This window comes from Melanotaenia boesemani, chromosome 7, assembly GCF_017639745.1.
Source record: "Melanotaenia boesemani isolate fMelBoe1 chromosome 7, fMelBoe1.pri, whole genome shotgun sequence".
Lineage (NCBI taxonomy): Eukaryota > Metazoa > Chordata > Actinopteri > Atheriniformes > Melanotaeniidae > Melanotaenia > Melanotaenia boesemani.
In genome coordinates, this window is record NC_055688.1 from 30,975,735 (window position 1) to 31,003,207 (window position 27,473).

A 27,473-nucleotide genomic window follows, 5' to 3' on the forward strand; every position below is an offset into this window, starting at 1 on the left:
GTGGATTATCACTCTCTCCACTTAAACATGATACAATAAACCTAATTATATTTATATTCATGGAAAAAAAATCTATCATATTTTCTGACATCCCAGTACAGTTTCATTGTGCCATCCCTATACACCTTCCTATCTGGAGTTACTAAAATGTAATAAATAACTATATTACCATATCCTTATAATGGAGCTTAACATCAGTAAAATCCTGCCATGGTTAGTGTTTAGTTATAGTGTTCAAGTACCTATTAGAAAGCTTCCTTCAATTTGCTTAAACAAGGTGAAAAGGTGGTTAAAAGTTTACCTTTTTTTTACAACCTATGTCAGCCACAGTCTCTAAACAAATGTTTAAAGGCTGCTTGGATAGAGATGACTGTTAGCCATGACCTTGACCTGTAATAAATGTTTAAATATGCAATACTGAAATTAGATAATAGTTTGTTTTGTTTTTTTTAAATGGGAAAGAAAGAAAGAAAACTTATTTTGATTTAATTGTCTCAACAATTTCAAAATCAAATAATCTGCTAATTTCATTAAATCCTCCTTTTTTGCTATTAGAAGGGACACAAATTGGGTTTTATTTGTGATATTTATACTTTTTAACTGCATATGATTACGAAATATTTCAATTCAAGTAATAAACAACAGTGGACTAAATTATCCTGGACTTAGGATTTATATAAATGCAATATATTTATTTATAAAATCCTGAGCAAAGCTTTCCAATGCAAAAGTTATTACATAGATGCAGAGTTTTACACCCTCAATGAGGTGCAGTGAGCTCTTCAGAGACTCCAGCCCCTTTGTCCAGATACAAACTAAAGCACTTGAGTCACAATATCTCAGTGCTAAATGCAAGAATAGTCCAATTTGCTCAACAGAGAGCCAGAGGACTTGCCTAAGTGTGCAGTTATAAGAATGGGCAAAGAACCGGCTCTGCCCAACTGCCTCCACTTTAAATGAGTAAGAGATGCTTAGGCATCTCTCAGGTCTCTCCACACATACTTTGTTGTCTTTTATCTTTTCTTCAAAAACAATGTAAATAAATCAACAAAGAGGGCACATTTCAAGCATCAGCACAGAAGTATTTGAGTTTGTTCTCAGTCAATACTGAGAAATTTACAAATACCAAACAAAATGGCAATGGCAGGCAATTGCAGAGAGGGTAACAAGGTCATGTAGCTTCTCTGGCCACCCTCTACTCATGGTGTTGAAAAGGCAACACCAGATAACAGCACCACACAAACCTAAAAATATCCCCCCACACCCTCCACCCACACAGGAGGGAGAGAGGGGAAACTGGTTGGAATAATCTGCTTTTCCGGGTCTTATCTAAAGAAAGGCAGGGGTGCACGGGGCTCTATCTCAGCCTGTTGAACACTGCTGCTCCTTCTCTGAGCTTTTCTGCTTGGCTGCAGCCCCATAGCTGCGGGGATGCTGCAGAGCACCAACACACACTTAATAGAGGTTTTTCTTTCTTGGTTTGCATGCAGACTGAATAAAACATGGCAACAGTTGGAAGTGCACATAAACACATGGTTGAAGTTAGGATGAATCATAATATGGTAAGGAAATATTGAATTCTTTATTTGTTTAAAACAGCATTAAGGCAATTTTAAGCTTTTATAAATTATACAGTACATTGTTATAAACAGCGTTTCCACAAAACACTTAAACATCATTTGCAAAGTGACAATGAAATACAGGATTAAAACCGAATGTGTTTTAATGTGTTTTAATGTGTTGCACATAAATGTTCTGGCACTGTTCTCTAAAATATATTATCAGTATGATGACCTTTCATACAGCCATTTAACAGTAATATTTAACTGTACTGTAATCACTATAATAATAATAAACAGAGACAAGTAATTATAAATGGTTAAGCAACAAAAAAAAAGATTTTGTTTGTGATTCATAATTTTTCTGTTATTTTTAATGTTTTGTGCCTTTGAAATGAACTTCGAAAACATAAACATACTTTAACTGCATTAGCTGCATTACCTTAAGAAGGATCAACATCTGACACACTTTGTGCCAATGACACCTACATTTTATCTGCTGAATCATTCATTTTTTTCTTCAGTTCGATTTAAAATGAGACACAACAAAGAACCAGATTTGCAGAGTTATATTAATGTTTCCTCCCCAGCAGCATCACAATAAATTAAAGTGGACAGTCGACATGCTGCGTGCCCTGTAAAGGCACCACTGAAGAGTTGTTTAAACCCCTTGTGATTAAAATACTGTGTGGGGAAAAGGGAGAGCTCCTCAGAAGTACCTGGTCTATAGGAAGGGGAACAGTCTCTTCTTGAGGATGTAAAGTACTGTGGCAAGAAAAAGAGCCAACGCCAGGAAGATGAGCAGCTTATCGGTGAGCTCCCTGCGGTTGTACTTGGTGATGAGTTTTCGCCCAAGCTGAATGGTCCCTGTCATGGTTTTAAACTCCTCATTTGTTTCCTGGACTGTTTTTGATGATGTTGCTAAAAGCAGAGAAGAAAACTGTTTTCAACACCAAGTGGGCTTTGATTTTAGAATAAAAAAATAAAAAAAATACAAATTTCAAATAATGTTAGTTAAAGTTTAACTAGTTTAATTGAAGAAGTTTCCTTTGTTTACCCAGCGTTGTTATGGTGTCCTCACTCTGCTGAACTTGCTGGGCCATCATCCGGCTGATGCTCATCAGATTTTCTGTGATGCCACTTGTGGTTTGAGCCAGGCCCTCTTTGGTCATCTTTCTGAGACAAACATGAAACACTGCTCTTTAAATGACATGATTTGTGTCAAAGGCTTAGTAAAGTATAAAGAAAAATAAGGTTTTCTAAACAAAACTTTAACAGAGGGTATAGAAATATGCTGCTTAAAGAAAGATCCCCATGATGCCCATTCACCTCTGTCTCACGGCATCACTGGCTCCGTTAAAGAGCGCCTGCTTTTCCATTTTGTCGATTGACAGTTTGCTAGCAAGGTTGGCCTTCCTCCATGCTGTCTGGTTACTGTGAAAAGATAAAAAAAAATGAAAATATAAAAACCACGTTCATGAAATTAAAGGAGGTTATAGCTCCCTGTGCATTCTCACACAAATGCTAGCAACACAATTTTCATAGAAATTAAGACACAGACATCATAGCTCATATTTATGCACCCTGAGGAATGATTAGCTTAAAGTAAATTACCTTAACATCTGCTTTCTGTGTCCGTCCACCTGACTAACCAAAGCTTGTTTGTCTGATTCTTTGTCCTGCTCCAGCGCTATCTGCTCCAAGTCCTGGCACAGAAGTAAAATAAACCATTAACATCTGGTTACTAAGAACTTATGTTTGCAAGGTTTTCTTAAAGTAGTATTTCCCACCTGTATCCTTAATCTGAGGTTGTGGAAACACTTTTTCACATCTGTATTTATTTCTGTCAGCTTGCTTTGAGGACCACTGAACTCTTTAATATCCTGTTGAGACAAGTGATGGTGCATTCAGTGACGTACTGCTGGGTTAATGGTATGCACAGCAAGCTAAACATGATGAGGGCCCCGAAAAAAAGGGTTGCTCTCTTCACAAGAGAGGGATGAGCATCACCACCGCATCTCTTATTTCTAACAAATATTAAGTGGAACAGTAATACAAAAGCTGGTTGCAAGTATGAATTGGAAATTTAAGAATGAACAAAATGTCATATACAATTCCCCAAATTATGCTTTGATTGTCCAATTAGCCAACCATATTTATTTTACAGTGTAATGAATAGTAGACCAAATTCTCACATCTGAAAGACTGGAATAAGTAAATGTTTTCTTGACTGTTCACAATTTACCAGATCTAAAAATCATTAATCATTTTTAGTAAAATTTATAAAATATGATCTGGAAAAACATTTTGTGAGGTGAAAAATACTGATTAATAAATATAACTTAAGTACATTACAACGTTAAAATTGGTTTCATATTAAAATATAGAACATGCATATAATGGCAGGGAAAACTTAAAGGGTGGAAAGTAAATTAATATATTAACTCAAGTAAAATTTGAAATACTAAAATTTTATCTATATTCCCACCAGTGTTCATCTCAACAAATGTCCAAGTGACCAAGTATGTCATACAGAAATCTGAGAAAGAAAAGGCAAGAACAGACTTGTAGATCTGATATTATTTGCTTTGCTCTTCCCTCTCTTACAGACCATCTCAATAATCCTCAGACTGGCCAGGTGTGCCTGTACTTACTCGTCATAAACTCGTTCAAACCTGTTCATGATCAGATAATGGCACACGTTTGTGGTGGCATCACTTTCATCAGATTATCCAGTGTCACAAAATTTTGATCTGAGAAGTCAAATTAAATGGTAAATTTGACCATTTAATTAAATCCAGGTAGCTGCACATATCGCAGGGACCAAAACAGTACCATTTTAGATCTTTGTATTTTGCTAAAAACTTGTGTACATGTAAATTCTAATAATCAATTATGCTAATAAATCTGTCCCATATTCCTTACCATACACTTTCATTTTCTTCGCCGAACATAATTACGTTTTATTGTTTTTATGCACATCTGACAGTCTAATTGAGCAGGTGGTGACATCTCTGAACAGCTACTGTCGCTACACTGCGGCTGACTGCTGCTAGAGGAAGTCATGTAGCATAGCTACAGGCTAGCCGTCAAAAACACGACTCCTCTAAGTGTCAAGCTCAGACTTCGTATCCAAACGAAACACCGAATATTCTTACCAAATAAATATTCGCACCTGAATGAGAGCTTTGATCTCCAAATCATATTTGAGTATTTCTTGTTCACATACTCGGACGTGTACCTCTGCTGACGCCATATTGCCAACGTAACCGGCTAAAACTACGGAAAGCAGGAAGTCAGCTCTAAACTTCGACTTTCGACACTATCAAGCCAAAGAGAAACTGTAAAAGTAATTTGCATGTAAAATAATGCGGAATTAATTAACAATTTAATATGAATTCATTTAATCAATATTAATGCATTTTCCATATTGAATTCAACCAATGGGAAACATGTTTTACTTACAAATGTAAATGTTGTACAAGCACAAACATACTAAATATAATTTATGTGACATCAGATGCAAACACATTAAGCAATGACTGGAGATCAGTCTTTAAATTAATCTGAAACCACATTACAAAAAATTATGAACCAGTGAAGTTGATAAATTTATTGGTTTATAACAAACACAAACAGACAAAACCAAGATTATGTTAAATACACAAAACAGTTTATTAAATGTATTTCATATTGACATTAACATTTAGCACAACTGTGCACAATATATATATACTAAACAACAAATGAAAGCTGATTTAAAATAAAGCATTTCCAGTGAGATTTCTATGAATCTCTTTGAGAGTCCTTTGATAATCAATCTGAACAAAGCAACAGTGTGGACGAGACTCCAAAATCACAGGGATCTGCGTGTTAAGGCAATCTGAAGGCATGTTATCTGCAGTTGCAAACATTCATTGAGATGCAGCAGTGTTGGGCACTCTGATACCGAGGTACTCTGACAACAAACAGGGGAAGGGAAAACAAAGGAAAAAAGAAAAGAAACAATTGAGCTATAAGGTTCAAGAAAATGCTTGATCACCTGATTAAAAATAGGTGAGGTTAGGATGAAAAGCTTACCTGCAGAGTGAGGAGTCCTATAGGCAAATTAAGGCCACTGGTAATTCAGGTACCAGATGGTATCAGTGGACAAGGAGGGCCCAAACAGTGGGTTTAGCTGGGCCAGAATTGCTATCAACCAGCTGATGGACAGAAAATATTGATATCACAAATGTCAACACAACGTACTTGCAAACATGATGCACAATGAAGTTTCTGCCCATAAACAGCATTCTGAATCCACACCAGTATTTCTCTCAACTCAACTGCCAGCTAAAGGTTTTACTCTACATTATATGCATGAAGACAGGCTGGAGTCAGATGACTCCACTGCAAAGCAGCTTTGTCTCTACTGCCCTCTTTTGCCAACAGCTGTGTAACATTACGCCACCTGTACACTTGCACCAAATTATAAATATAAATTATTCATAATGAAAATGAGACTTGCATGGTTCATATTGTCACAGTATTGCTTCCACCTGGATGCCCACTGTTGAAGCCCCAAACATAATATTTATTTCAGAAAGGTAAACTAAATAAATTAAAGAGGAAATGGACAGAATATAAAATACATGCAATGACATAAGAGATAAAGGCAATGAAAGGATATTAAAGTACACAAAACTGATGGCACTGAGAAGTAAAATCTCCCAAATGAGGCTAAATAAATAAATAAATAAATAAATAAGAGATTAATTAATTATGTGATACACTTAGTCACTTTCACTTACACAAAACTTTGATGAATTTACAACACACAACATAGCTAAAATTGATTTTAAAAATGAAATATGCATAAAGGAAAAAAAAAGATAGAAAAAAAATTAATTAAATACCTAAAATAAAATTGCAAATGTGAACCAAAGTGAGACAAAACAACTCCAAAAATGCAAAAATGAAAAAGAAGCTCTGCAAGATCACTCATATTGAAGCAAAACTACTCCAAATCTGGGTTGTTTTGATCCTCACTGGAACGAATGGGAGACTTATACATGACATAATCTCTTCAAGATGCCAGTATGAGTCTCTATAGCTAAATATGATGCTTTACGTGCAGTGCAGCCTACAGGGAAAATGAGAGAAACCTCTGTGAATAAAGAGGAGCATACTCACAAGAGATAACAGCAGACTGAAGTTAGCACCAGCATTGTGACAATCACACTGTGGAGGGGGGAAAAATGAGTTATGCGTTATACTTGGCATTTAATGGCTGTTGTGTACTTGACGTCACGTGATCCCGTGACTTCTGAGTCGAACGGGCAAAAAAAGGAAGCTGCAATAATTTTGTCCAATTTTCTTATTTAGACTAATATATGTATGTACTCAATTATTTTACATGAATGCAAAAGAAAGACTTACTATAAAAGGAATTTAACACGTTCATAATAAAAACGTAAATGCGACAAAGTCATCTTTACGCATACAAATTAGCCTCATTTAGCTAATCCTGAATTTTACTATTAAGACGAGTTCACAAGGGTTAAACTTCTTCAGCTCTTTAAACAACATTTAAAATATAGTTAAAGTGAATTATTATTTACAATAAAGACGTCCGCTCATAAGTAAACTGTCAAGTAACTACTTACGACGATAGTATAGGGTTAAGTTAGCTCATTTTTAGCCAACTAAAGGCTTCGCAGCTAACAAACTCACCCTCTGTTTGGTCCTTTAGGGATAAACCAAGGCACAACTCCTCCAACTAAAGCCCAAAACAGGGTCATGACAGACATGGCAATCGCAAATCTCTGATCCGCCATTGTGGGAAATGTGCCTAAAAAACAAAGAATGTATCAGAAGTACAAAGTTTTAACTTAAGGCAACTTTGGTACAGCACAGCAGCCAAAAGTGGCCCAACGACGTCACGCGCAAATCACGTGATTGTGACAGAGCGAGGAAGTACAGCGAGGGCTGCGCCCGTTTAAAATATAATAAATACATGCAGATTACACTGGGATAACCTGAACAGATTAAATAGAAATCTTTTTTCTGAACACAGCACACCCATAACAGCCTAAATATAAACAAATATTTCCACCTTTTTTGGGAGTTTGTAAAACACAAACTCCACTTTAAACTTAACTGCTAAAAATCTTTAGTTTCCAAAAGATATTCTCTAATGCCACTTCTTGATCCAGTTCCTCCTGGCTTGGTCCAAATAGTGTCCAGAGTAAGACAAATTGCTCTCTAAGTCTATGAAAGACCAGCTCCAAGAACCACAACAACCCAAGAAGAGGTGCACATTGAACAAATGAGATAGGTAGATGCTAGTAAAACATGGACAAATTTGTGAGAGTAACAATGATGAATCAAGAACAGAGGTTTCAACTACAAAAAAAAAAAAAAAGAAGAAGAAGAAAAAGAAAGAAAATATGATGCATACCTTGCATCCCTAGGCATGACCAGGTAATGGTCAAGTAATGGCAGTGACGTGTAGTCAGGGGAGGGAGGTGAGGCAGTGCCTCACCTGTCATGATTAAGAAAGAAACATACAATAAATATTCATATTTTCCACTGATCTGTGTTAAAAATGCATTTTCAGTATGACTCTAACAAGTTTTTGACAGTTTATTAAGTAAAAATGGTCAAATTTGAGTATTTCCCGATCAAATCCAGTGCAGAAACCCCGGTGGAGGCACGGGTGAGCTGTGCCTCAGCTCTGACTGTGCCATCCAATACAAACTGGGTTGCATGACAATTCTCAGTGAGGAATGGGTTCTGCTGCGCAAGCCCCTCTCCTGTACAAAAGGAATCAGAAGAGGCTTCTGGCAGCAGTAGCTGCATTCAGAGCAGGAGATGATCACCTGTTTCATTACCAGGCTGAAACTGAAACGTTCAAAGCTGGTGCAGGATGATTTCGTGCTGGCTTACTGTCAGATATTAATGTCTATTATTGAAGAGTGTGGAGGAAAAAAAGTGTTGTGAAATGTTGCAGCCTCCTAATTAGAAAACAACCTACACTTAATAAAATTAAATTAAAATAAAATATTAACCAAAGAATTTGTTTTATTTTTATTAGTTTTGCCTTTTTAAAAAAAAATTAGCTTGTCTTTTCAACCATTTTTGCCTTTCTCATGACATTCCTCTCCACAGCAGCCTCTATGTACCAGGCTATTATGCACATTAGATGATGTCATTTAGCGATTTATAGCGACTTTTAGGACAGCCAGTAGCTATTTTTCTCACTGAACAGTTAGTAACAGTGGGTGTGTGAGTGTAATTGAAAGAGGAATGCTGATAGGATATGAAGCATTACCTGCTGCATGCTGCTGAATGAATATTGAAATAAGATGCTCTTTTCAGTTCTTACAATTGTAAATCAGTGCCTCACCAACCATAAACTTCACTGCATGTCACTGAGTAATGGTAATGGTCAATGGTGGGTAATGAAGACAGACCACAGTGTGTTGTATATCTCAAAATATGAGCATCTGACAGTATGAAGCCAAACAAGTGATGACTTTACTTGGGGACTTGTCATCCAGAACACAACATTATTGTTGCCAATGAAAAGGGGACCCTGCAAAAAGTTTGGGAAACACTGTTGTAACTTAACAGAAAAGTTTCCCACTTGTTTGTGCCAGTGCTGTTATACAGATCATTTCTGCTGATGAAATAAACACAGATTTGACAGAAAATGTTGAGCTGTGGAACATGAAATGTCTCAGTAATATTATGAACTATTTCATTTTGCAGTGATCCATAAAATATTATCAACACAAATATTACTTTAATATTGTTTCTATTTACAAAAAATGATCATTTCATATATCTGTAATCATACAAATTCTTTGAAAATCTCCAGAACAGTGGTTTGTAGACCATTTGTATACTTAACTGAGCTCTATATTAGGATATCACACCGCTTCCCACACAAGAATTAAAAAAAAAAATCAATTAAATGACTTTGTGAGGCTCTTCCAAAAACGCATCTTGGACATTTGGTGACTCTTGATTTGTTAATGTTTTTAAATTCCTAAACATGAAAGTATTTGCTGACAACCTGTTATTAATTTGGAATCATACAGTGCATTTCATTCAACATAGGGAACAGATTTTAGACAAAGCAACTGTCGAATGATTCACTCTCCACGCTTAATATTTATTGCTCAGTACTTAAATTTAGACCAGTTTCGGGAGATGGATATATTAATAAAATTTTCCTTGTGGATTGTGTTTTGAAGAGACTAGAACTTTAGAGCAAATACCACATTTCTGTTCTTGTATTCTTTGGAGACACAATTAGTAAGAACGGAGCATCCTATACCCTGAAAAGTGCTTTTAACATGTAAAAAATAGTTCCATTAAAAATTCTCTATAAAGGTTAACTTTGTACTAGTACAAAGTATATTTAAATACATTTTACATTGCATGGATCTATAAAATGTTTGCAGTGCAGCCTTTTGGACCCAGACAACTAAACTGAATGATGATTAATAGGGCAACCTCTGTAAGAAACTAAAATGAATGGTGCAGGTTTGACACAAGTTATATACAGAAAATTCAGCGCTTTCACAAATAAAACTCCAGACAAACTGAACTCCATTTACACAGTTTATTGATAGCAAAAGATCATTTTCACTCCTGCATCTTCTCAATGGTCTCCTCCTTGTATTTGCCCTTCTCCTTTCCATCAGCACGAGATTTGGCCTTGCGTTCTAGGATCTTCTTGCGGTCCTTATCCAGCTTTAGCCTGGTGATGACCACCTGCAAATAAAGGAAAAAAAGGGTTGGTAAACAAACCATGAAATGTCCTACTAGCATAAGGCACCCAATTTTTTAAATCAAAATCGTCCTGGCCGTTATTCAGAGTGTAATTAAATCTGCCAGACAATTATATCTCCACCCCTAAAATAATTATGGTCATTTATTTGTTTCAGCACAATTCAGTGGGATTAGCAGCTTTTTAAAATACTAATATCTGAGGTTTCACCAACATGTGAAGAAAAACTATTCCAATGCAAGGATCAACTGTTAATTTGAGCTTGAACATAGGATGCCATTAACTTAAAATTATAGAAAACATAGCTGCTATTAAGACAAAAATATAAACGTTTTACCAACTTATTTATATCTAATAAAGCCATAAACTGATTCCACATTGTTTTGTTAATGAAGTCCTATCTCGCTATGCCTGTGATTGAATGTTTTACTTATGTTTTTCAATTCAAAATGTAAACTCCAAATTTTCAAGCATTTGAAGGTCAGGGAGAAGATGTGGGATTTCAGTCTAAATCTAAACGGACCTACTGAGGTCCATTTAGATTTAGACTTAAACTGACCTGATAGAGGGAGGCTGGGTGCTGGCACGGTGAAGGCTCTATCACCTCTGGTTTTAGGGATAGTCAGGCTAAAACGCAGAGGTGATAGAGCCATATTTGTCTTTATTTGATAATAAAGAGGCTGAACAGTGACCAGTCTTACAATTAGAGGGGGGAGAGAGAAAAATAACTGTTGCACAGCTTAGACACCAAGATGGAGTAGAAGCTCAGCACGTTTTTTATTAACTGAATGTTTTAATATAAACAAATCTAATTTAAGGATCGTCTTATGAGATTTACATGCCATACTAAACTATTTACTCACACCTGGTGCTTGTTGGAAGACTATTTCTGACCATGGTAGTGTCTGACAGTTCCTGCTGTATCTATAAAGCTACTAAACAGCACTGCAGTTATATGCACCTCTGTTACCAAATAGATAGAAAATACTTCATTTATACAATTGGGAAATTACTAAACTACAAATTATATGTTGTAGTCTGCCCTAAAAGAAAAAAAAAACTGTATTAAGTGTCTGTAGAGTCCATAGCAGGTTGGGCATGTAAGAATAAAATAATGTTCCTCTCTACAAACATAGGAATGGATGAATAGTTAAGTCTGGGATTTATCAAGTTTATACGTGACAGAGGAATTGCAACCCACTTTTCACCATTTTCCTCTTCGTTATTCTATCATGTTATTGTCATAGTATGACCTGCACCTTTTCTGTCAATGTGTCAAAACTATGAAAACTGGTCATATGACCCAGAGGTTGAGTCCATTGCTGAGTGGAAAATATACCTGCCAGTACAAGGCAAAACACTGCAGTGCACGTCTGCCTTATTAAACAAATGCAACCATACATACAACACTGAACACCATCCTTCACTTAAAAAAGCAGTTTTGGTCAATTATTCAAGGACATTTGATTTTTTAGTTTGCAAAAGGAATTACACAGAATTAAGGACTAAACTAACTTTCTAAACTCTTCTGACAATGGAGAGTTTCACATATGTCTTTTTAAGTCTGACCTCAAGGCCTGTTGTCTGTAAGCAGGAATTAAGAAATACAAGTCTAATGTGCACAGTTTGGGTAGTACATACACTAACCATGAAATCTCAGTGATAAGCATAAAACCATGTTTTAAAATATCTAAAAACTTTAAGGTGGACACTTCATTTCTCAAGGAGAAAGAACTTTGGGAATTTATGACGTGGTTTAAAAATAAGGCAGTATTAAATCTTTAACAACTTTAAATACTGTACAAGTCAAAAGTTGGACATACATACTACAGAGATGATTATATAAACAGCAGCAATTTTATATTTCCAAATTCATACAAGCTGTCATTCATGTCATGGCAGTAACTGGCTAGTGTGAAGCATCATCTTTAAACATTAACTGTTAAAAAAGTGATTTTTGCACAAAGATCATTATAGTGCAATTAAAACAACATTTCAATAACACTACTTTGAATTGAGTCTAACACTGTCCTAACTTGAATTAAGTAGTATTTTCAGATGCAAAAGCAATGAGAAATATGTTTTACTCATCTCATACACTGACACTAATATAAGACAAAACCTAAACTACAACATATTAAGGGCTTATATCTTGACTGCATAACAATAGGGAGCTAATACAGTAAAAAATATGTTCAATAGTTGGTTAAACACCCCAAAGATATCGTCTAAGTAATTGTGCACAACAAAACCACCAGACACAACACAATCCAATACAGCAACACTAAACTTAGTTTTCTACTCAACAACTTTCAAATGGTTAATACAGATTTCCCTGTATACCACCCTTTTCTAAAAAAAATTATATATATATATAAAAAAGATATGGCCAAAAGTTTTAGATTAACACCACACTGAAGGCTACACGCAGCACTTGAGTTACGATTAGCAACTGCTTACAATTCAACAGAATCATAACAAATATGAGAGGCTCTGCGTCAGGAGTACAATGAAAGGATATAGATACAGCTTTCCATGTGAAAATGACGTTTTTTACTAATGACATGCATGAAAGGCACAAGATCAAATCTCTCGAGTCCTAAAAGGCACACCAGTTTTACAGACAAAAGAATTCAATGACCATCTATGTGCAATTCCCACAATTAATCTTTTTTACACTACCAGCCTTGTTTCCATGGCGGCATGGACAACCATACAAAGGATTTTCTTAAATTTGTCTCACCTTGCTGGGGTGGATGCCGACATGCACTGTAGTTCCATTGGCCTTCTCTCTCTGCACACGTTCGATGTAGATGACATACTTTTTCCTGTAGACCTGCACCACTTTGCCAATCTGCTGGCCTTTGTAGTGTCCACGGACAACCTGAAAGTGACCACATCAGAAGATCAGACAGCTGAAGCAGACGTTCCATAAGTACTACAACAGGTTTGCCACTGTCCACAGTAAAGTACCTGGACTTCGTCATCTTTGCGGATGGGCATGGATCTCACGTTGTACTTTTGACGGAGCTCCTTTGACAGTGGGGAAGACATAATCTTCCTCCTGATGTGTGAGGGGGCATTGAAGTGCCTTTTGCGGTTCTTGCGACGGGATGATGTTACGAATGGATTCACCTTCATGATGCTGTTAACAAAAACATTCAGATTAAAGATCACTAATCATAATCTCAGACAGCAAAATTTGCATTTCTTACCAAACCAAATATCATTTGTAACTCCTACAATTCTGAGTCCTTCAAGCACCTATGACATAAAATGCTAGCAACAAAATGTCGAATTACTAAGCATCGGTAATCTACATTTCATTTCTACAAAAGAAGGGCACACTCATTAACTGTGTGTAAGTAAACTGGGGTTTCAAACGCCAACGTAGTGTGTTAATACAAAATACTGTACTGCCGTCTTGGAAGTTGGGTGCTCAGAGCTAAATGCTAAGCTAGCATAATACGTTAAAGCTAGCATTGTACATTTCACAAACTACGGACGCGGTTATTTCGTCAAAGCGTTAAATGTGAGATTACTGAACAAGTAATTACGATATAAACCCCACTGTATGTGTGGAAAATGTAATACTAATCGCTAGAACGGCTAAAATTAGGCAGCTTCACTAGCGGTAGCAGACATGCGGATGCAGAGAGACAGAGCAGGGAGACCCAACATTGACAGTTTATATTTATTAATCCATCTGAAACATGGGCTCAATATTATCCGCTCTTTAATTGTAATGTGGTTTACGTGATGTTCAAGCTTGCATATGACCACATAGTCATATTAAATGGAGGATGGATTGTGATAACTTTAGCGACATTGTACGCTTGGAAATCTTACCCTGCCGTTCGCTCGTCTAAGGCCGGCCGAAAAGAGAGAGAGACTTGCCATGTACTTCCGCTTCAAATGTTCACACTCGAGTCTCGCGAGATGTCTAAGAGGCAATAACAAACAACCAACACTAAACATTAAGAAGTCCATCTACGGGTGAGTCATGCTGAGTGCTACGTATGGTTACAGTATTCAAGCATAGTAATAAGGTTATTTTAAAGACTTGAATTTATTTAGATGACCGTTTTAGATATTGTGTTGCCTATTTTGTTTTTATTTACTGTACATTTAAAATAAAAAATAAATAAAGAAAAAACGTAAAGAGACTTGTAGCCTACGTGACAGTAAAACAGGTTAATTTAACAAAATTGTTTTATTCGTATGACGTTACACCGTTAGATTAGTTAAGTAAAATATTGCCATAAGATGGCGCCAAACATAATTAACCAATATATTGGTTAGTTGACAAGTTTTCTTCATGATTAATCTAGTTCATGCCTCGCTTCCTCACTGTTTCTCATATCTCATTTGGCTCTTATCAGCTGACAAATAGTCTACGCGAGAGTGTTTTCATCGGCAGACCATACTTGCATTGACCTCCCAGCTGTAAGGACAGAACCGCTGTCCTGCTTAAACAACTCGAGCACACATTACAAGGAGTGAACTACGGACAGGAAAGCAGAGGCAGGCTGACACCGTGCGCTGTTTGCTCCCCGGGCGGCGCACAGTTGTACCGGAGCCTGCTGCCTGTCTGAGAAAAGTGATGCTGTCATAGCCCCCTGCGCCGCGGACATAGAGCCTCTTTCCCCTCCCGCACCTCCCTGGATCATCCTTGGCTGGCTGTCGCGGCAGCAGTGCGGATGTGGAGCTCGCAACGCAACGCTCTTCATCTGTCGGCAAGCACCGGAGAAGATGAAATGTTTTTCCCGTTATCTCCCGTACCTCTTCCGCCCTCCGAGCACCATCCTGTCCTCCACTTGCCACACCGAAGGTAGGTTGGGACACAGAAGGGGGCTTTTACGGGGCTGTGAGTTGCTTACTTTGTGCGTGTGACATGAACGTTTAGGCTGCCCAATGTTCCTGTCACATGCATTGTTCATGTGAAGAAGTTAAACTGCATTGTCCTTTTGTAGATTTGTCACAGTACATGAAGTTGTCTGAGCAATTCTTAAACGTAAACATGGGGCAGAGGTAAACATTTGTAATGCAAACTGCGAGTCTGCCTTTGTAAAGAGCAGTCACAGCCTCACTCATTTTGCTTCCTTTAAAGCTGTCAACATTCAGGCCTACAACATGCCAAGAGAGAAAGTCTGTATGTGGAGTTGCATGACAAGTATCCCCCATTGCCCCTTGCCCCCAGTTTTCTCTTTCATTTCACCAACACACACTTTGTTTAAAGACAACACCCAGCTTAATTCACCCAGTTCAGAGCATGGCATCTCTGAAAAATGCCACCCTCTGAACCTTTTCCATGCAGGAAGATACACCCAGTCCATAGAGAATAATTTTCCTGTAGCTTCACAGAGTTCAAAATGTTGAACACACCAATAATGATAGCTATAGCCTAAATGACTTCATATGCTAGCTGGTCAATTCATCCTGCTGATTGAACTGTCAGACACAGCCCAAGAGGGTCTGAGTGTTAGTATAAGCAGCCATTTACTAGGTCATAATGTGGGAGACTGAGGCATTGCATTATTTAGCTTTGCATGGTTGCCCTCCTTGCTTCCTGTATGCTCTGCCCCCTGCTCTGTGGCACAGGTAGGAAGATACTGTGGCAAACTTTAGAATATAGTGGTCAAAGTCAGGGCCAAACAAAGCTTGCAAAGTTGACTTTTATATGTTTATAAAGAAGGAGAAAGATATGCAAGCTAGGAAGGCTTTCTTTTGCTCATCACTTACATTTGTTTCTGTCTTTCAAAACGAGATACTCCTTTTTTCCTACCTTCCACCATCCCTCTGAGCAATTTTACTTTGAATAACCATTACATGTGATAATATTTAAAATCAGCATACATCTAGGAATGAAAAACATGAAACTACAGACTAAGTCAATTAATACATAATGTCACCCACAAAAGAATAGAATAGAAAAAAACTAAACTAATTGCAAGATGTGCTAATCTCATAAACTCATGTTATTCCAAGTAGAACATAAACAACGTCAGATGAGGAAATTAAGATATTTTACCATTTTCTGGAAAATATAGTCTAACATTGAATTTGATGGCAGCAACACATCTAAAAAAATTGGGACAGGGTCAACAAAAGGGTTGGGAAACTAAATGGCACATATTAAAGACAACTGGAAGCGCATTTGACAACTTGTTCAGTTAACTGGCAAGTGGTCAGTAACACAACTGGGTATAAAAGTAGCTTTTAGGAGAAGCGGATCCACTCAGATTTTAAGATAACCAGAGGTTTACAAATCATTGTCAACTGCATCTGAAAATTGTGGAACAATTCAGAAAAATGTTCCTAATTGTACATAAGACTATGAAGAATCCACCATCTACAGTGTGACATCATCAACACATTCACAAAATCAGGAGGAATCTCTGTGTGCTAGGAACTAAACCAAAGGTCAAAACTGACTGTTGCGATCTTTAGGCCTTTGAATGGCCCTTTGTTAGAATCAGGAATAATTCTCAACTGGAAATCACTGCATGGGTTTAGGAACACTTCCAGAAATCACTGTCTGTGAAGACAGTTCAACGTGTAACCCACGTTGAATCCAGGTTATCGCGCAGGTTATCATGCGAGTCATCGTGCAAAGAAGCAATATGTGAACACAATCCAGAAGCACCACCATCTTCTCTGGGTCACAGGTCTGAGGCAATGAAAACTGTTCGGGTGGTCATACGAATCAAAATTTGAGATTCTTTTTGGAAACCATGGACGCTGTGTCATTGGGACTAAACAGGAGAAGAACCATCTAGTTTGTGTCAATGGACAAATCAAAAGCCTGCATGTCTGATGGTACAGGTTTGCATTGGTACCTGTGGTGTGGGCAGGTTAACATCTGTGAAGGCTTTTATTTTTAATGCTTTTTTTTATTGCTGCCAGCACCCCACTGTAATGCTTTTGATGTCGTATGTAAAGCACGTTGAATTGTCTTGTACATGAAATATGCTAAACAAATAAACTTGCCTTCCCTTGCCTTGCCCCTGTCAATGCTGAAAAGTACCTGGAGGTTTTAGAGCATCTGCTCCCATCCAGATAACATCTCTTTCAGGGAAGGCCTTGCTGATTTCAACAAGACAATGCTAAACCATATCCTACACAAGAACTTGGCTTTGTAGGGGAAGAGTCTAGGTGCTTAACTGGTGTATGTGCAGTCCAGACCTATTCACCAGTAGAAAACATTTGTTGCATCATGAAACAACAAATCGGTCAATGAAGGTCCAGGAATGTTGAGCAGCTAGAGTCCTGCATCAGGCTAGAATGGAGCAACATTCCTCTGCTAGAACTCAATGAAATGGTATAATGTCTCAGTTTGAACATCTGATATGTTTTACTGGGAAAAACATATCAGAGAGTTTATGAGATTTGCAAATCATTAAACTCTGTTTTTATTAACATTTTACACAACGTCCCAGCTTTTTTGGAAGTGGCTTTGTTGCTTTATTACTGTTCCAATATTATAACTTATATATATAACTTTATCCATTTGACAAATTATCCAGATAACATATTGTAATCAAAACAAGAACAGCTCTGTCTTAAAGCTGCTTGAGCATCAACATTAAAATCAAAGTATAACAGTAAAATTAAGGTTCCTGGATTTTAAAAGGTAAGGCAACAGAACAGTCTTCCCGTCTCCTCACTCTCTCTCAGTTCACTTTCTTACTCTCAGTCCTTCTGCTTAACATAAGGGAGGGGTATGATAGAGGAAGTGATAGATCACAAAACATGGATCTGCAGTCCTTAGCCACCGTAACATGATCCCATGCTGCTCTTTGTTTGGAGACTTTATGAAACAGTTGCAGGCAGAAAGCAAGACTGAGAGATGTTGAATCTCGTGTGCTGGAGGGCTAGCAGGGTGTGATGATGACACAGCAGATGACCCTGGAAATGTGATGAGTAAAGAAAGCACAGACCATCTACTCTGCACACTATCCATTTTGTGTGCATGTTTTGGAAAGTAAGAAAAAATGGATGTCTTTTAGTACTAATAACCACATTTGTGTGTTGCAAGGTAGTGTGTTTGCACGTTCTGATTCAACCTTGTTGCCATGTATTGCACATCCTATGAGTCTCAATGAGGCTGGTCACTGCATCTTGATATTTCTCCTTCATGTCTGCTGCCTCCAGCTGAGTAGAGTTCACCCCAGGGAAGATGAGTGTGCAGTAACCATGTTAGTGGAAAATACATTATATAAGCCTTGTATTGGACCCTGTGTGTGGTTGTGTGGGTATGCGTATGTACCTTTTTGTTTATCTGGGCCATTGTGGAGATAGTGTGCCAGCATCACTCGGATTCACCTGGGTCCACTTCCTGAGGGACACGCAGCCAACTTTTGTCTATCTCTTTTGACCCTTGTGTACGTTTGCTTACATTTTCTCTGAAGCTTTCATCTGTCTTTTCTTTTTTTTCTGTCCCCGGTGTTCTGTTTTCTTCTGTTCCACATCAGCCTGTCAGTTCTGTTTTGATGGATTAAGACTTAAACTTTTCTGATAGGTGTGTTGCTCCCTGCCTCTGTTTTCTGTTTGAGTCAGGAAAAAATGTTGGTTCCCAAGTGACACCTCACCACATTTTACACTGCTATCAATCAACACATCCACTCCTGCATCAGCTCCCTCATCTTCCTTCTTGTAGTTTTTGTACTGTCTAAAGAAAACTGATTAATTGTTTGAGTTTAGCAGAACAAAGCAGAATAATGTAGTGATTATTTCAGACTGGACTATTGCGATTAATAATTTGACACTTTTCTTATGTCATGTTTATGCACGTGCATTTGGGCATTGGGTGTTTATAAGAAAAGCAGTCGGATTCTCAAAACAGTGCCTGGGGGAGGGGGGGGGGGGCAACTTCTGTCATCGCTATGATAAAAGGGACACTGAGTGTGTTAAGATTGCACGATTGGTGTGCATGTGTTCTGTTATCATACATCCTGCTGTGTTGTTGTTAGCCTGACAGACATCCAGTTCACGGCTCAGAACACATTCCTCATGATTGTCCTGTCCTTGCGTGCCGCTGGGGACAAACACTCTGTATACACGACTCATGTAATTTACACACTTGTACACGTGACTGTTCTGTTTGAGTTTGATCAGCTTTTTAAACAGGAGAATGAGAAAAGGGAAATGTTGCATTTAACATCATGCTCGTATGAAGTAATCTTTTGGCTTGCAAGGACTCTGGATTTTGCACATTCTATAAAGCAACTCCTCCTCTGAAGTCTAACTCTGAAGTTTGTAACATAGTTGGTTTGTAAAAACTATGTCGCCAAGCCTAAGCTGACACAATTGTGATGGCATCAGGGCAACATCATCAGAAATATTTTAGGGGACTTTAGCAGGCTTATGTGGAGATGCAGAAGATGATATACAAAATACAACATTGGTTTTCACAGGCACTACCCAGGATAAGCAAACTGTTTTGATGTTTAGAATTGGTGGACCAGAGGCTTGTTCTACAAAGTTGGGTTATGTTGAAACTCTGAGTATGCTAACCCTGAGTTAAGGGAACCTCTGGGTTTTCTGTTCTAGAAAGTGAGGTAAGTCTTACTCAGAGTCTTTTACCATGATAACTGACTCCATGAAGTGAACCTTCTTGCTAGTAAGTTCACCATAAAAAAACCCTGAGTTTCTACCTGTCTCCTCCCACCTGGAGCAGCCATCAGACACGAGTTGTCCATACCAATGTGATTCCAGAGGTATAGAAGCTGTATTAATACAATGATTTATGTAGTTGCGTTTATGTAGATTTTTCAGAACTTGAACAGACGTGTTATCATTTCCTGATCAACATGAAACAGTACCGTTCTGCAGCCACTCAGATACGCCGGCCGTACGTATTTTGACACACAGTGGACATGAGAGGATGTCACAGCAAGATTTCTACTTTGCGATAATTTTTCATTTTCTATTGTAAACGGGACCTTTCTTTATTGGCAACACAGAACATTTTAAAAAGACAATGGTATATCAAGTCATGAGGAACGTCCCCACACATGTCTGAAATCATAATTCTATAAATATGTGATGGGTAGAGATCTACTGTCGGCCTCTCTGTATCCCAGCAGACGGTGTCTCTTCACAATTCTCTTCCTCCTCTTGTGAAGGTATGTAGCCCTAACATAATGGTAGGGGAAACACCATATTTTTGTGTATTGAGTGTAATATAGACATAAAAAATGTGCAATCATGGTCAAGTACAATACTTTACCTTCCTCAAATATGTCTTTATACTTCATTTTCAGTTTTCTCCATGTGTTTTTTCTAGTGCTGGGCAACGATTAAAATTTTTAATCGCGATTAATCACATTACATGCTGCGATTAATTGCGATTAATCGCATCGTTATGCGCAAAATGTCTCTTTCCTTTAAAAGAAGATATAGCCTTCAGCTATATAAAGAAAATGCAGTCAATCTTGGTTTACTAACACACATCAGGGGTGTTTAACCTGCGACTCTGGACTTTCCACAGTGCCTCTAAATACGTGGCTAAAATATTTTTTTAAATCTATCTTTCTTGTCATTAGGTTGGAAACCAGGGACTTTTTTTTTCTTTTACAGCATTTTCCACAAATATCTACATCCCTTAGAAGAAAGTCTGTCTAACCTCTTTTTATAAAGGTTTTATGTTTTTCTTTATTTTAAAACCTTAAAAATTGAAATAAAAATGTGGTTCTTCAAAAATAACAAACATCCTATGATGGCTCTTTATTAAAAATATATATTAAGCTGACTTTTTGAAAAGTCTTATAACATTTGCGTCTCTAAAGTAGTTTTATTTAGCTGACTGAGGGAAAAATGGCTCTTTGGATTGAAAGGCTGCAGACCCCTGCACTAAACACATAAACAGATTTAGCATCAGTTTTCTCTTTAAACAGCAACAGTTAAAATATTTTTTCATATATATTTATAAAACTGAATATTTATGAGAAGGAAGGATGAAATCCTCAGGATTTACTAACTAAAAGGTAAAAAGTCAGCAGGATGAATTTAAAGCTGTGAAGCTGCTTCCTTCTAAACACAGAAGGAACAATATGTGATGAATATCAGCATCAGGTGAACAGACAGAAAGCAGGATTAGAATCTCACAGCTTCTAGATGGTGAGGAGAGAGAAATATTCACAATATGCACAATAACTTCCATCCATGCACCTTCACTGCTTCATTATCCAGGTTTCTGGCCTATAATTTTTCTAAACTTTAATTTTTTGTTTGACTGTACCTGCAGCCTCCGCTACCGGGAGTTAAGGGGTTAACATCTTGTTCCAGGTGTAGCGTCAGGTCTGTAGATGTAACTATAAACATGTGTGGTATCCACAGAAAGTCCAGAATCTCAGTTACCAGCTCAGTAAAACCATTTCTATCACCACCAAACACAGTTAAGACAACGAACAATTTAAAGAGCAGCTGCACAAAGTCAGAAAAATGTGTAAACACAAAAGATGTCTCCCCGTGTCCACCCCACGGCATGAACACGAACAAACGACTCCTCTACTGAAAGCTCACATCTCACAGATTCCACAGCTGGAAGTTTCATCCCGCTATGACCAAGATTCACCGAACCAGAGGCAGAAGAAGACCCGATTTATGCTGCACGTTTGTAAAAGTGAGAAAGTATGTCTTACCTTTGCTGTCTTGCATAAATTAAAACCGTATTTATTAAAAAAAATAATAATACATAAAAAGTTTCCCGTACAAAAATCACGATGTTCTGTCCATCTGTATGTATTTTGACAAAGAGAAAAGTCGGTTCTTCTTCTTCTTTCTTAAGTTCCAGACAGAAAACGTCTCTTCATTTTAATAAACCCGCTCTCTCCTGATCACGTCAGACGCACCACTGCAGCAGGGAAGGGAGACACGGACGCCATGTTTCTGTCATCAAAGCCAGCGGCCAGAAAAAAAAAAAAATGTAACACGTGATTAAAAAAATTAACGGCGTTAATTAAGCGTTGCATTAACGTGTTAACGTGCCCAGCACTAGTTTTTTCATAGTGGGATTGAACCTACATTAAACTAAGACTTTGTTCTATTCACCAATATTTTAACTCCCATGCTTCAGTAATAATGAAATTAAACATTCAGTCTGTGGACCAGTGGATTCCATCTTCCACATTGACTCAGGCACCAGTTTTCTTCCATAACACTTCTCTCTCCTAAGCAGCAGCAGTGTTCCCTTTTTCTCAAAATGCCTCTTCGTATTGCCCATATGCTTAAATAAGGACCTCACTGGTCTGGTAAAATAACTAGCTTTATGTCAACGGTTGCCATGGTGAATCCAGGTATTGGTGCTCTACTGATGATGGCTTTTTCTTGTGGTTCCCAACTCTGCTAGTTGATACTCAGAGTTGATTGATCAAACTCACAGCAGCTTTTCTGGAACAGAAAACTCAGAGTTGCTCAGCTCAGAGTAAGTTAACCCAGAGTTTCGTTCTGGACTGAGAGTAAATTAGACCTCCTTTCTGGAACAGGCCCCAGGTCTTAAAATTAGGTAAACATAGCTTCAGATTAACAATGACACATGACATATTATGCCATATTGTTATTTATTTAGTAAAAACTGAGGTTAAATGCAGTCCACTCTTGCTGATTCAATAGGAATTAAGAGGGTAACAGCCAAGTGCTGCTGATCAAATGCCCTTGAATAATCGATCATCATCAGGTGTGAAGTCCCTCTTTAAAAAGCAGGTTTGTCAGTTTGCTGATCTGGACTATTCAGGTTTGTGTTAACATGATGCCAAGGGCAAAAGACATCAGCAATGATCTTAGAGAAGCAATTGTTGCTGCTCAATAATCTGGGAAGGGTTATAATGTCACGTCCAAACAATTTGGAGACCATTATTCTACAGTGAGGATAATTATTTACAAGTTGAAAACACTGCAGACAGTTGTCAATCTTTTTAGAAGTTGACCTAGAAAGTTCACATCCTATGCAATGCTCAGAGAAATTGCAAAGAGAACCATAACTACATATCAGACTCTACAGACCTCAGCTATCATGTTAAATGTTTAAACAAAAAACAAGTTAAGTTCATTTGGAAGGATTGCTGGGAGAAAGCATCTCTAACAAGTTCATGACATCACAGTTTAAGTTTATAGAGTGACATCTGAGCAAACCATGAGAATTTTACCCTAATAACCTTTGGAGAGATGAGACCAAAGTGGAGATGTTTAGCCAATGTGCACAGTTTTACATTTGGTGAGAGCCAAACACAGCATATCAACATACAAGCCTTATATCAACTATAAAGCATGGTGGTGGTGGATGATGGACTCCTCTGTGTACAGCAGATGTCTACGGTTAAATGTGAGGCCATTGTTTTGCAGCTGAAGCTTGGCTGATTTTGGGTCTTGCCACATGCAACATAATATAGCTGAAAAAGAAAATAAGTTTAGACAAATCTGATTAAAATGTTGTGGTAGAACCAACTGTGCATAAACAAATGTTCACTAACCCCAAAGAATTTAAACTCCTCCCTAGTGATGTGAAAGACTGATAACATTTTAGAGAATACATAACTTCAAGTCATTGCAGCTAAACGTAGTTCTACAAGACACTGAATCATGGGCTGTAAATAAATAAATAATCTTAATAGTCTTAAATAAATAATCACATGTAGTATTTTTCTGATATTGTATTTACCTCATTTTAAGACTGTATATGGACGATTTTCTTATTTCTTATTATTAATCACATTGTTACTTATAAAATGTCTTTTTCCTTTACTGCTACATGAAGAAAATGCAGTAACTTTTGGTTTACAAACACTAAACAAACAGCTTTTAGCAGTAGTTTTCTCTTCACACAGTTAAAAGATTTCTTGTAAATCCCATCTTAAATATTGATGTAATAAAACATTTATGACAAACAAGCATGAAAATTGTAGGATTTACTAATGTAAAGGTAACAAGTTAGCAGGATGAATTTCCAAGCTGCCTTTCTTCTAAACACTAAATACTAGAGGAACTATCTTAATTTTGAGCCATTAAGTGAACAGACAAAAAGCCTGTTTGTTCACATAAGATGCGCCACTGCAGCAAGACTGAGAGATGGAGGAGGAGCCCCAGTCAACCACTGTTATTACAAACTTTCCACATTGTCACTTCTCTGTAGTGGTCAAAGTTTGTCGGTGCCACTGCATGTGGTTTCTCTGTATTTTCAGAGCCAGTGAGCAAAAATGTAAAAAAAGAAAAAAAACAACTGCATTAACACAGGATAAAATAATTAATAAATTTATGCATTAACAGGATATTAGCATATTAACGTTATACACACCCAACGTTGACACACCCACTGCACAAGTGTAGATAAAGTGTGCAGACAACAGCAAATTAATTAATATATAATGGCTTGCGTGTAGGGCTCCTACAGAGACTATTAATGCTGAATGATAAGTTCCGCATTTGAAGCCACAAACAACAATCAGACAATATCTTTTCCATGCAAGGTGTAGTTCATTTCTGAAATACCAAACAACATTCTGCACATATGACAACAGTATTAGGTGTGCTGGAGCAGGGAAGCATCTAAAACCTGCAGAACAGTGGCCCTTGAGGGCCAGAGTATGAGGTCCCTGTGTTAGAGGAGAAAAAAAAAACTTTAAAAATACAGTAGTTGGCCTCTTATGTTGTTTAGTTTAAAAAGGACATTGTCCAAACATTAGCAGTAACCAAATTCAAAACTGGTATGTATTTAAACAAAACAAAACAGAAAGTTATTAACATTTGAAAGGGGGTCTTGTGCTATTTTTGCACAAGAATAGGCCTTAAAAATTTGGAAAACATTGCACTCTGATTTCTTTTTACATTTTTTATGCAGTGACCCAATATATTTGGAAACAGGCTTGAAAGCAGGGTAGGAAAAAAGTTGAACAGATAAGAAGAATGAATCAGAATTTTCAGAATTTATCTAAAATGCCACATAACCTTTATAGGTGAACTTAATTTGACTTTCTCTAAATGTTTAAATGAACATTTAGTGTCTAAACCATGAATCAACTATAAAATGACAATGAAAACTTGTCTTAAATACATTCTCTTCATTGTAATGTTCACATTTTGACATTATGGGACCAAGATGACACCTTGAACATGACAAGTTATTGAGATATTGGCATTTTTATGTGGTATACCCACCACTGTTAGCTTTTGTTTCAATAAATTGTTGGAAATGAAAGAATTTCCATTGCATGATTTTACTTAAATGCCCTACATTTGTGATATATTAACAATGTAGCATGACATTTTTTTGTGAGCAGTATATGTAAAATTTAAAAAATAAAAAAAAATTAAATATATATATATATATATATATATATATATATATATATATATATATATATATATTTATATATATATATATTGTGGTATCATACAAAAAGAAGAATATCCCTGAATCCCTGAATATCCATTTTGTTAGTGGTGTATATGAGTAAATATTATCTAACTGATAGTAAGCATTGAAATTCATTTGATGGGAAAGGAATCTGACCTCAATGTCATGTTTAGCCAATACAAATGGTGAGTCAGGTGAAGGCTCTGCAGTGTTTGTGTTTAAACATTAGCTGGGTTCCTATCGGGTTCTCACCTTCATTTAGCAATGACTCAAGTAATTCATGCTGAATTAAACAAAGGAAAACAAATAGACCTGAAGGGAAGTGGACATAAAAGCTGCTCATTCTCTTTGGGAAAAAGTTAAGCACAAATATGAGATTAAGTTCTGTGTACGTAGAAGGGTAACACATTTACTCCCACCAAGGTGGATCGCAGCATGACATTCTCTTTCACTGGGAGAAAGCAGCATATCAGTATCCTTCTCACACAGCACTTGCTAACAATCTCACTTTACCAAAAACACTTCCTGCTAAGTTTCCACGTGAAAACAAGGAAAGAGGCAAACTTCACAGGAACTAGTGCATCATTCCAGGAAAAAGTCCCCCCTCCCCTGTCTTTATCTTTGTTTTGGAATATGAAGAAGCAGAATAAATATGTCACTTCTAGCATGTAATGTAATGGTGAGCTTCAGTGTTTTAAACAACATCGACTTTGCCTCTGTTGGGAGCAATAGAGCCAGACAGAGAGACTCCTTATCAAGCAAGACTGCTGGGCCTTTGCTCTAGCTGACAAGGCTGAAGCAGAGACATAGCTACTATTGGGATTAGGGTAAATATAGAACACCAGGAAGGGCTTCCTCTTTTTCTCAGCCTCCCCTTCTGCCCATCTGTTTCTGTGGTTTTATAAAAGATCCTGACTTGCTTGAGTGAGCTGGGTCATTGTAAACAAATTCACAGTGCTACAAGAAAATCGATTCAATAAATCCTGATTCATGGCAAAGCTTCTGCATCTTGTACATTTTGGCTCTGGAATGTGCAGTAACCGAGAGGAACATTCATGGACGTGATATATTGTAAACATAGACATATTTATTTATTTATATTTTTCCATTATCAATTAAAGTATCTCATACAAGCAACTGGAATTAAACAGACCAAGTATTGGATATGCCCAGGTGACAATCACTGATGACAGGTTTTTGTTTGCACTGGAGCCTATTGTGTGAAGTTAGTCTAGCCAAGCCAGCTTGGATGAAACTTTAATGAGATTGCCACAGCTGAGAGGAAACGCCCCTGATAGTAGACAAACAATTTTAAGATCTGACACAAATATACACAGCCTTTATCTTATCTAGAAATCTAACTCGTACATAGAAATATGATCTATGGCTGCAATCCAGTTAATAAAGGCTTCTGTGCTATTTTACAGTTTCCTAGCATAGTTTCTTTTTAGAAAATAAAACTCTGAAAATAGCCATCAGTTGTTGCAGAGTCATCACATTGCTGCTTGTGCAAAACAACCTGAGGTATTCTGTTGATGTGGAGAAAGGATCAAAACGAAGTTGAGAGCAGAGATGGCTGTGGGGAGGACAAAAAGGTTATGAGGGCAGAGTGGTTTATTGTATGTCTGTGAGAGAGAGAGAGAGACAGAAAGAAACACATAGCATCTTCCCTCATACTGTACTGAAAGCTTTTACTGTTCTGTCTGAATGGTGTTCTACACATGAGACATGGCACTGGATAAATAATGTAGTCTAATGCTACTGTCTGAGACGACAGTACATG

The 27,473-nt window shown here is 37.3% G+C and overlaps 4 protein-coding genes across 4 annotated transcripts in view; 1 reads left to right on the plus strand and 3 right to left on the minus strand.

The window, feature by feature from the left end:
- Nucleotides 1-1,558: 1,558 nt before the first annotated feature.
- On the minus strand, nucleotides 1,559-4,852 carry LOC121643431 (vesicle transport protein SEC20-like). The gene is made up of 6 exons (XM_041990852.1): nucleotides 4,735-4,852; nucleotides 3,350-3,442; nucleotides 3,174-3,265; nucleotides 2,889-2,993; nucleotides 2,617-2,735; nucleotides 1,559-2,480 (listed from the first exon to the last, which is right to left on the minus strand). Exons 1-6 carry the CDS (start codon nucleotides 4,813-4,815, stop codon nucleotides 2,284-2,286), a joined length of 687 nt encoding a protein of 228 aa, XP_041846786.1. The 5' UTR covers nucleotides 4,816-4,852; the 3' UTR covers nucleotides 1,559-2,283.
- A 305-nt stretch (nucleotides 4,853-5,157) lies between these two features.
- atp6v0e1 (ATPase H+ transporting V0 subunit e1) lies at nucleotides 5,158-7,494 on the minus strand. The gene is made up of 4 exons (XM_041990853.1): nucleotides 7,272-7,494; nucleotides 6,732-6,779; nucleotides 5,640-5,761; nucleotides 5,158-5,517 (listed from the first exon to the last, which is right to left on the minus strand). The coding sequence occupies exons 1-3, from the start codon at nucleotides 7,373-7,375 to the stop codon at nucleotides 5,668-5,670; spliced, it is 246 nt and encodes an 81-aa protein (XP_041846787.1). The 5' UTR covers nucleotides 7,376-7,494; the 3' UTR covers nucleotides 5,158-5,517; nucleotides 5,640-5,667.
- A 2,662-nt stretch (nucleotides 7,495-10,156) lies between these two features.
- Nucleotides 10,157-14,281, minus strand: rpl26 (ribosomal protein L26). The gene is made up of 4 exons (XM_041989973.1): nucleotides 14,188-14,281; nucleotides 13,312-13,483; nucleotides 13,082-13,222; nucleotides 10,157-10,322 (listed from the first exon to the last, which is right to left on the minus strand). The coding sequence occupies exons 2-4, from the start codon at nucleotides 13,477-13,479 to the stop codon at nucleotides 10,194-10,196; spliced, it is 438 nt and encodes a 145-aa protein (XP_041845907.1). The 5' UTR covers nucleotides 13,480-13,483; nucleotides 14,188-14,281; the 3' UTR covers nucleotides 10,157-10,193.
- Nucleotides 14,282-14,639: 358 nt separating this feature from the next.
- ppp2r2ba (protein phosphatase 2, regulatory subunit B, beta a) overlaps nucleotides 14,640-27,473 on the plus strand; it is a 49,068-nt gene continuing 36,234 nt past the window's right edge. Inside the window, exon 1 of the mRNA XM_041989971.1 lies at nucleotides 14,640-15,169. Coding sequence (XP_041845905.1) covers nucleotides 15,091-15,169 — 79 coding nt within the window. The 5' untranslated portion in view covers nucleotides 14,640-15,090. The remainder of the gene's footprint in view (nucleotides 15,170-27,473) is intronic.

Coding starts and splice junctions, on each gene's coding strand:
- LOC121643431 (XM_041990852.1), bottom strand. CDS start 4,815: ATGGCGTCAGCAGAGGTACACGTCCGAGTATGTGAACAAGAAATACTC. Junction 3,443..4,734: donor AGATCAAAGCTCTCATTCAG/GTGCGAATATTT, acceptor TTGTCTCAACAG/GATATTAAAGAGTTCAGTGG. Junction 2,994..3,173: donor CACAGAAAGCAGATGTTAAG/GTAATTTACTTT, acceptor ATCTTTTCACAG/TAACCAGACAGCATGGAGGA.
- atp6v0e1 (XM_041990853.1), bottom strand. CDS start 7,375: ATGGCGGATCAGAGATTTGCGATTGCCATGTCTGTCATGACCCTGTTT. Junction 6,780..7,271: donor CCTAAAGGACCAAACAGAGG/GTGAGTTTGTTA, acceptor CCCCCTCCACAG/TGTGATTGTCACAATGCTGG. Junction 5,762..6,731: donor TCAGTCTGCTGTTATCTCTT/GTGAGTATGCTC, acceptor TCTGTCCATCAG/CTGGTTGATAGCAATTCTGG.
- rpl26 (XM_041989973.1), bottom strand. CDS start 13,479: ATGAAGGTGAATCCATTCGTAACATCATCCCGTCGCAAGAACCGCAAA. Junction 13,223..13,311: donor GCAAAGATGACGAAGTCCAG/GTACTTTACTGT, acceptor GGTCACTTTCAG/GTTGTCCGTGGACACTACAA. Junction 10,323..13,081: donor TCGGCATCCACCCCAGCAAG/GTGAGACAAATT, acceptor CTTTATTTGCAG/GTGGTCATCACCAGGCTAAA.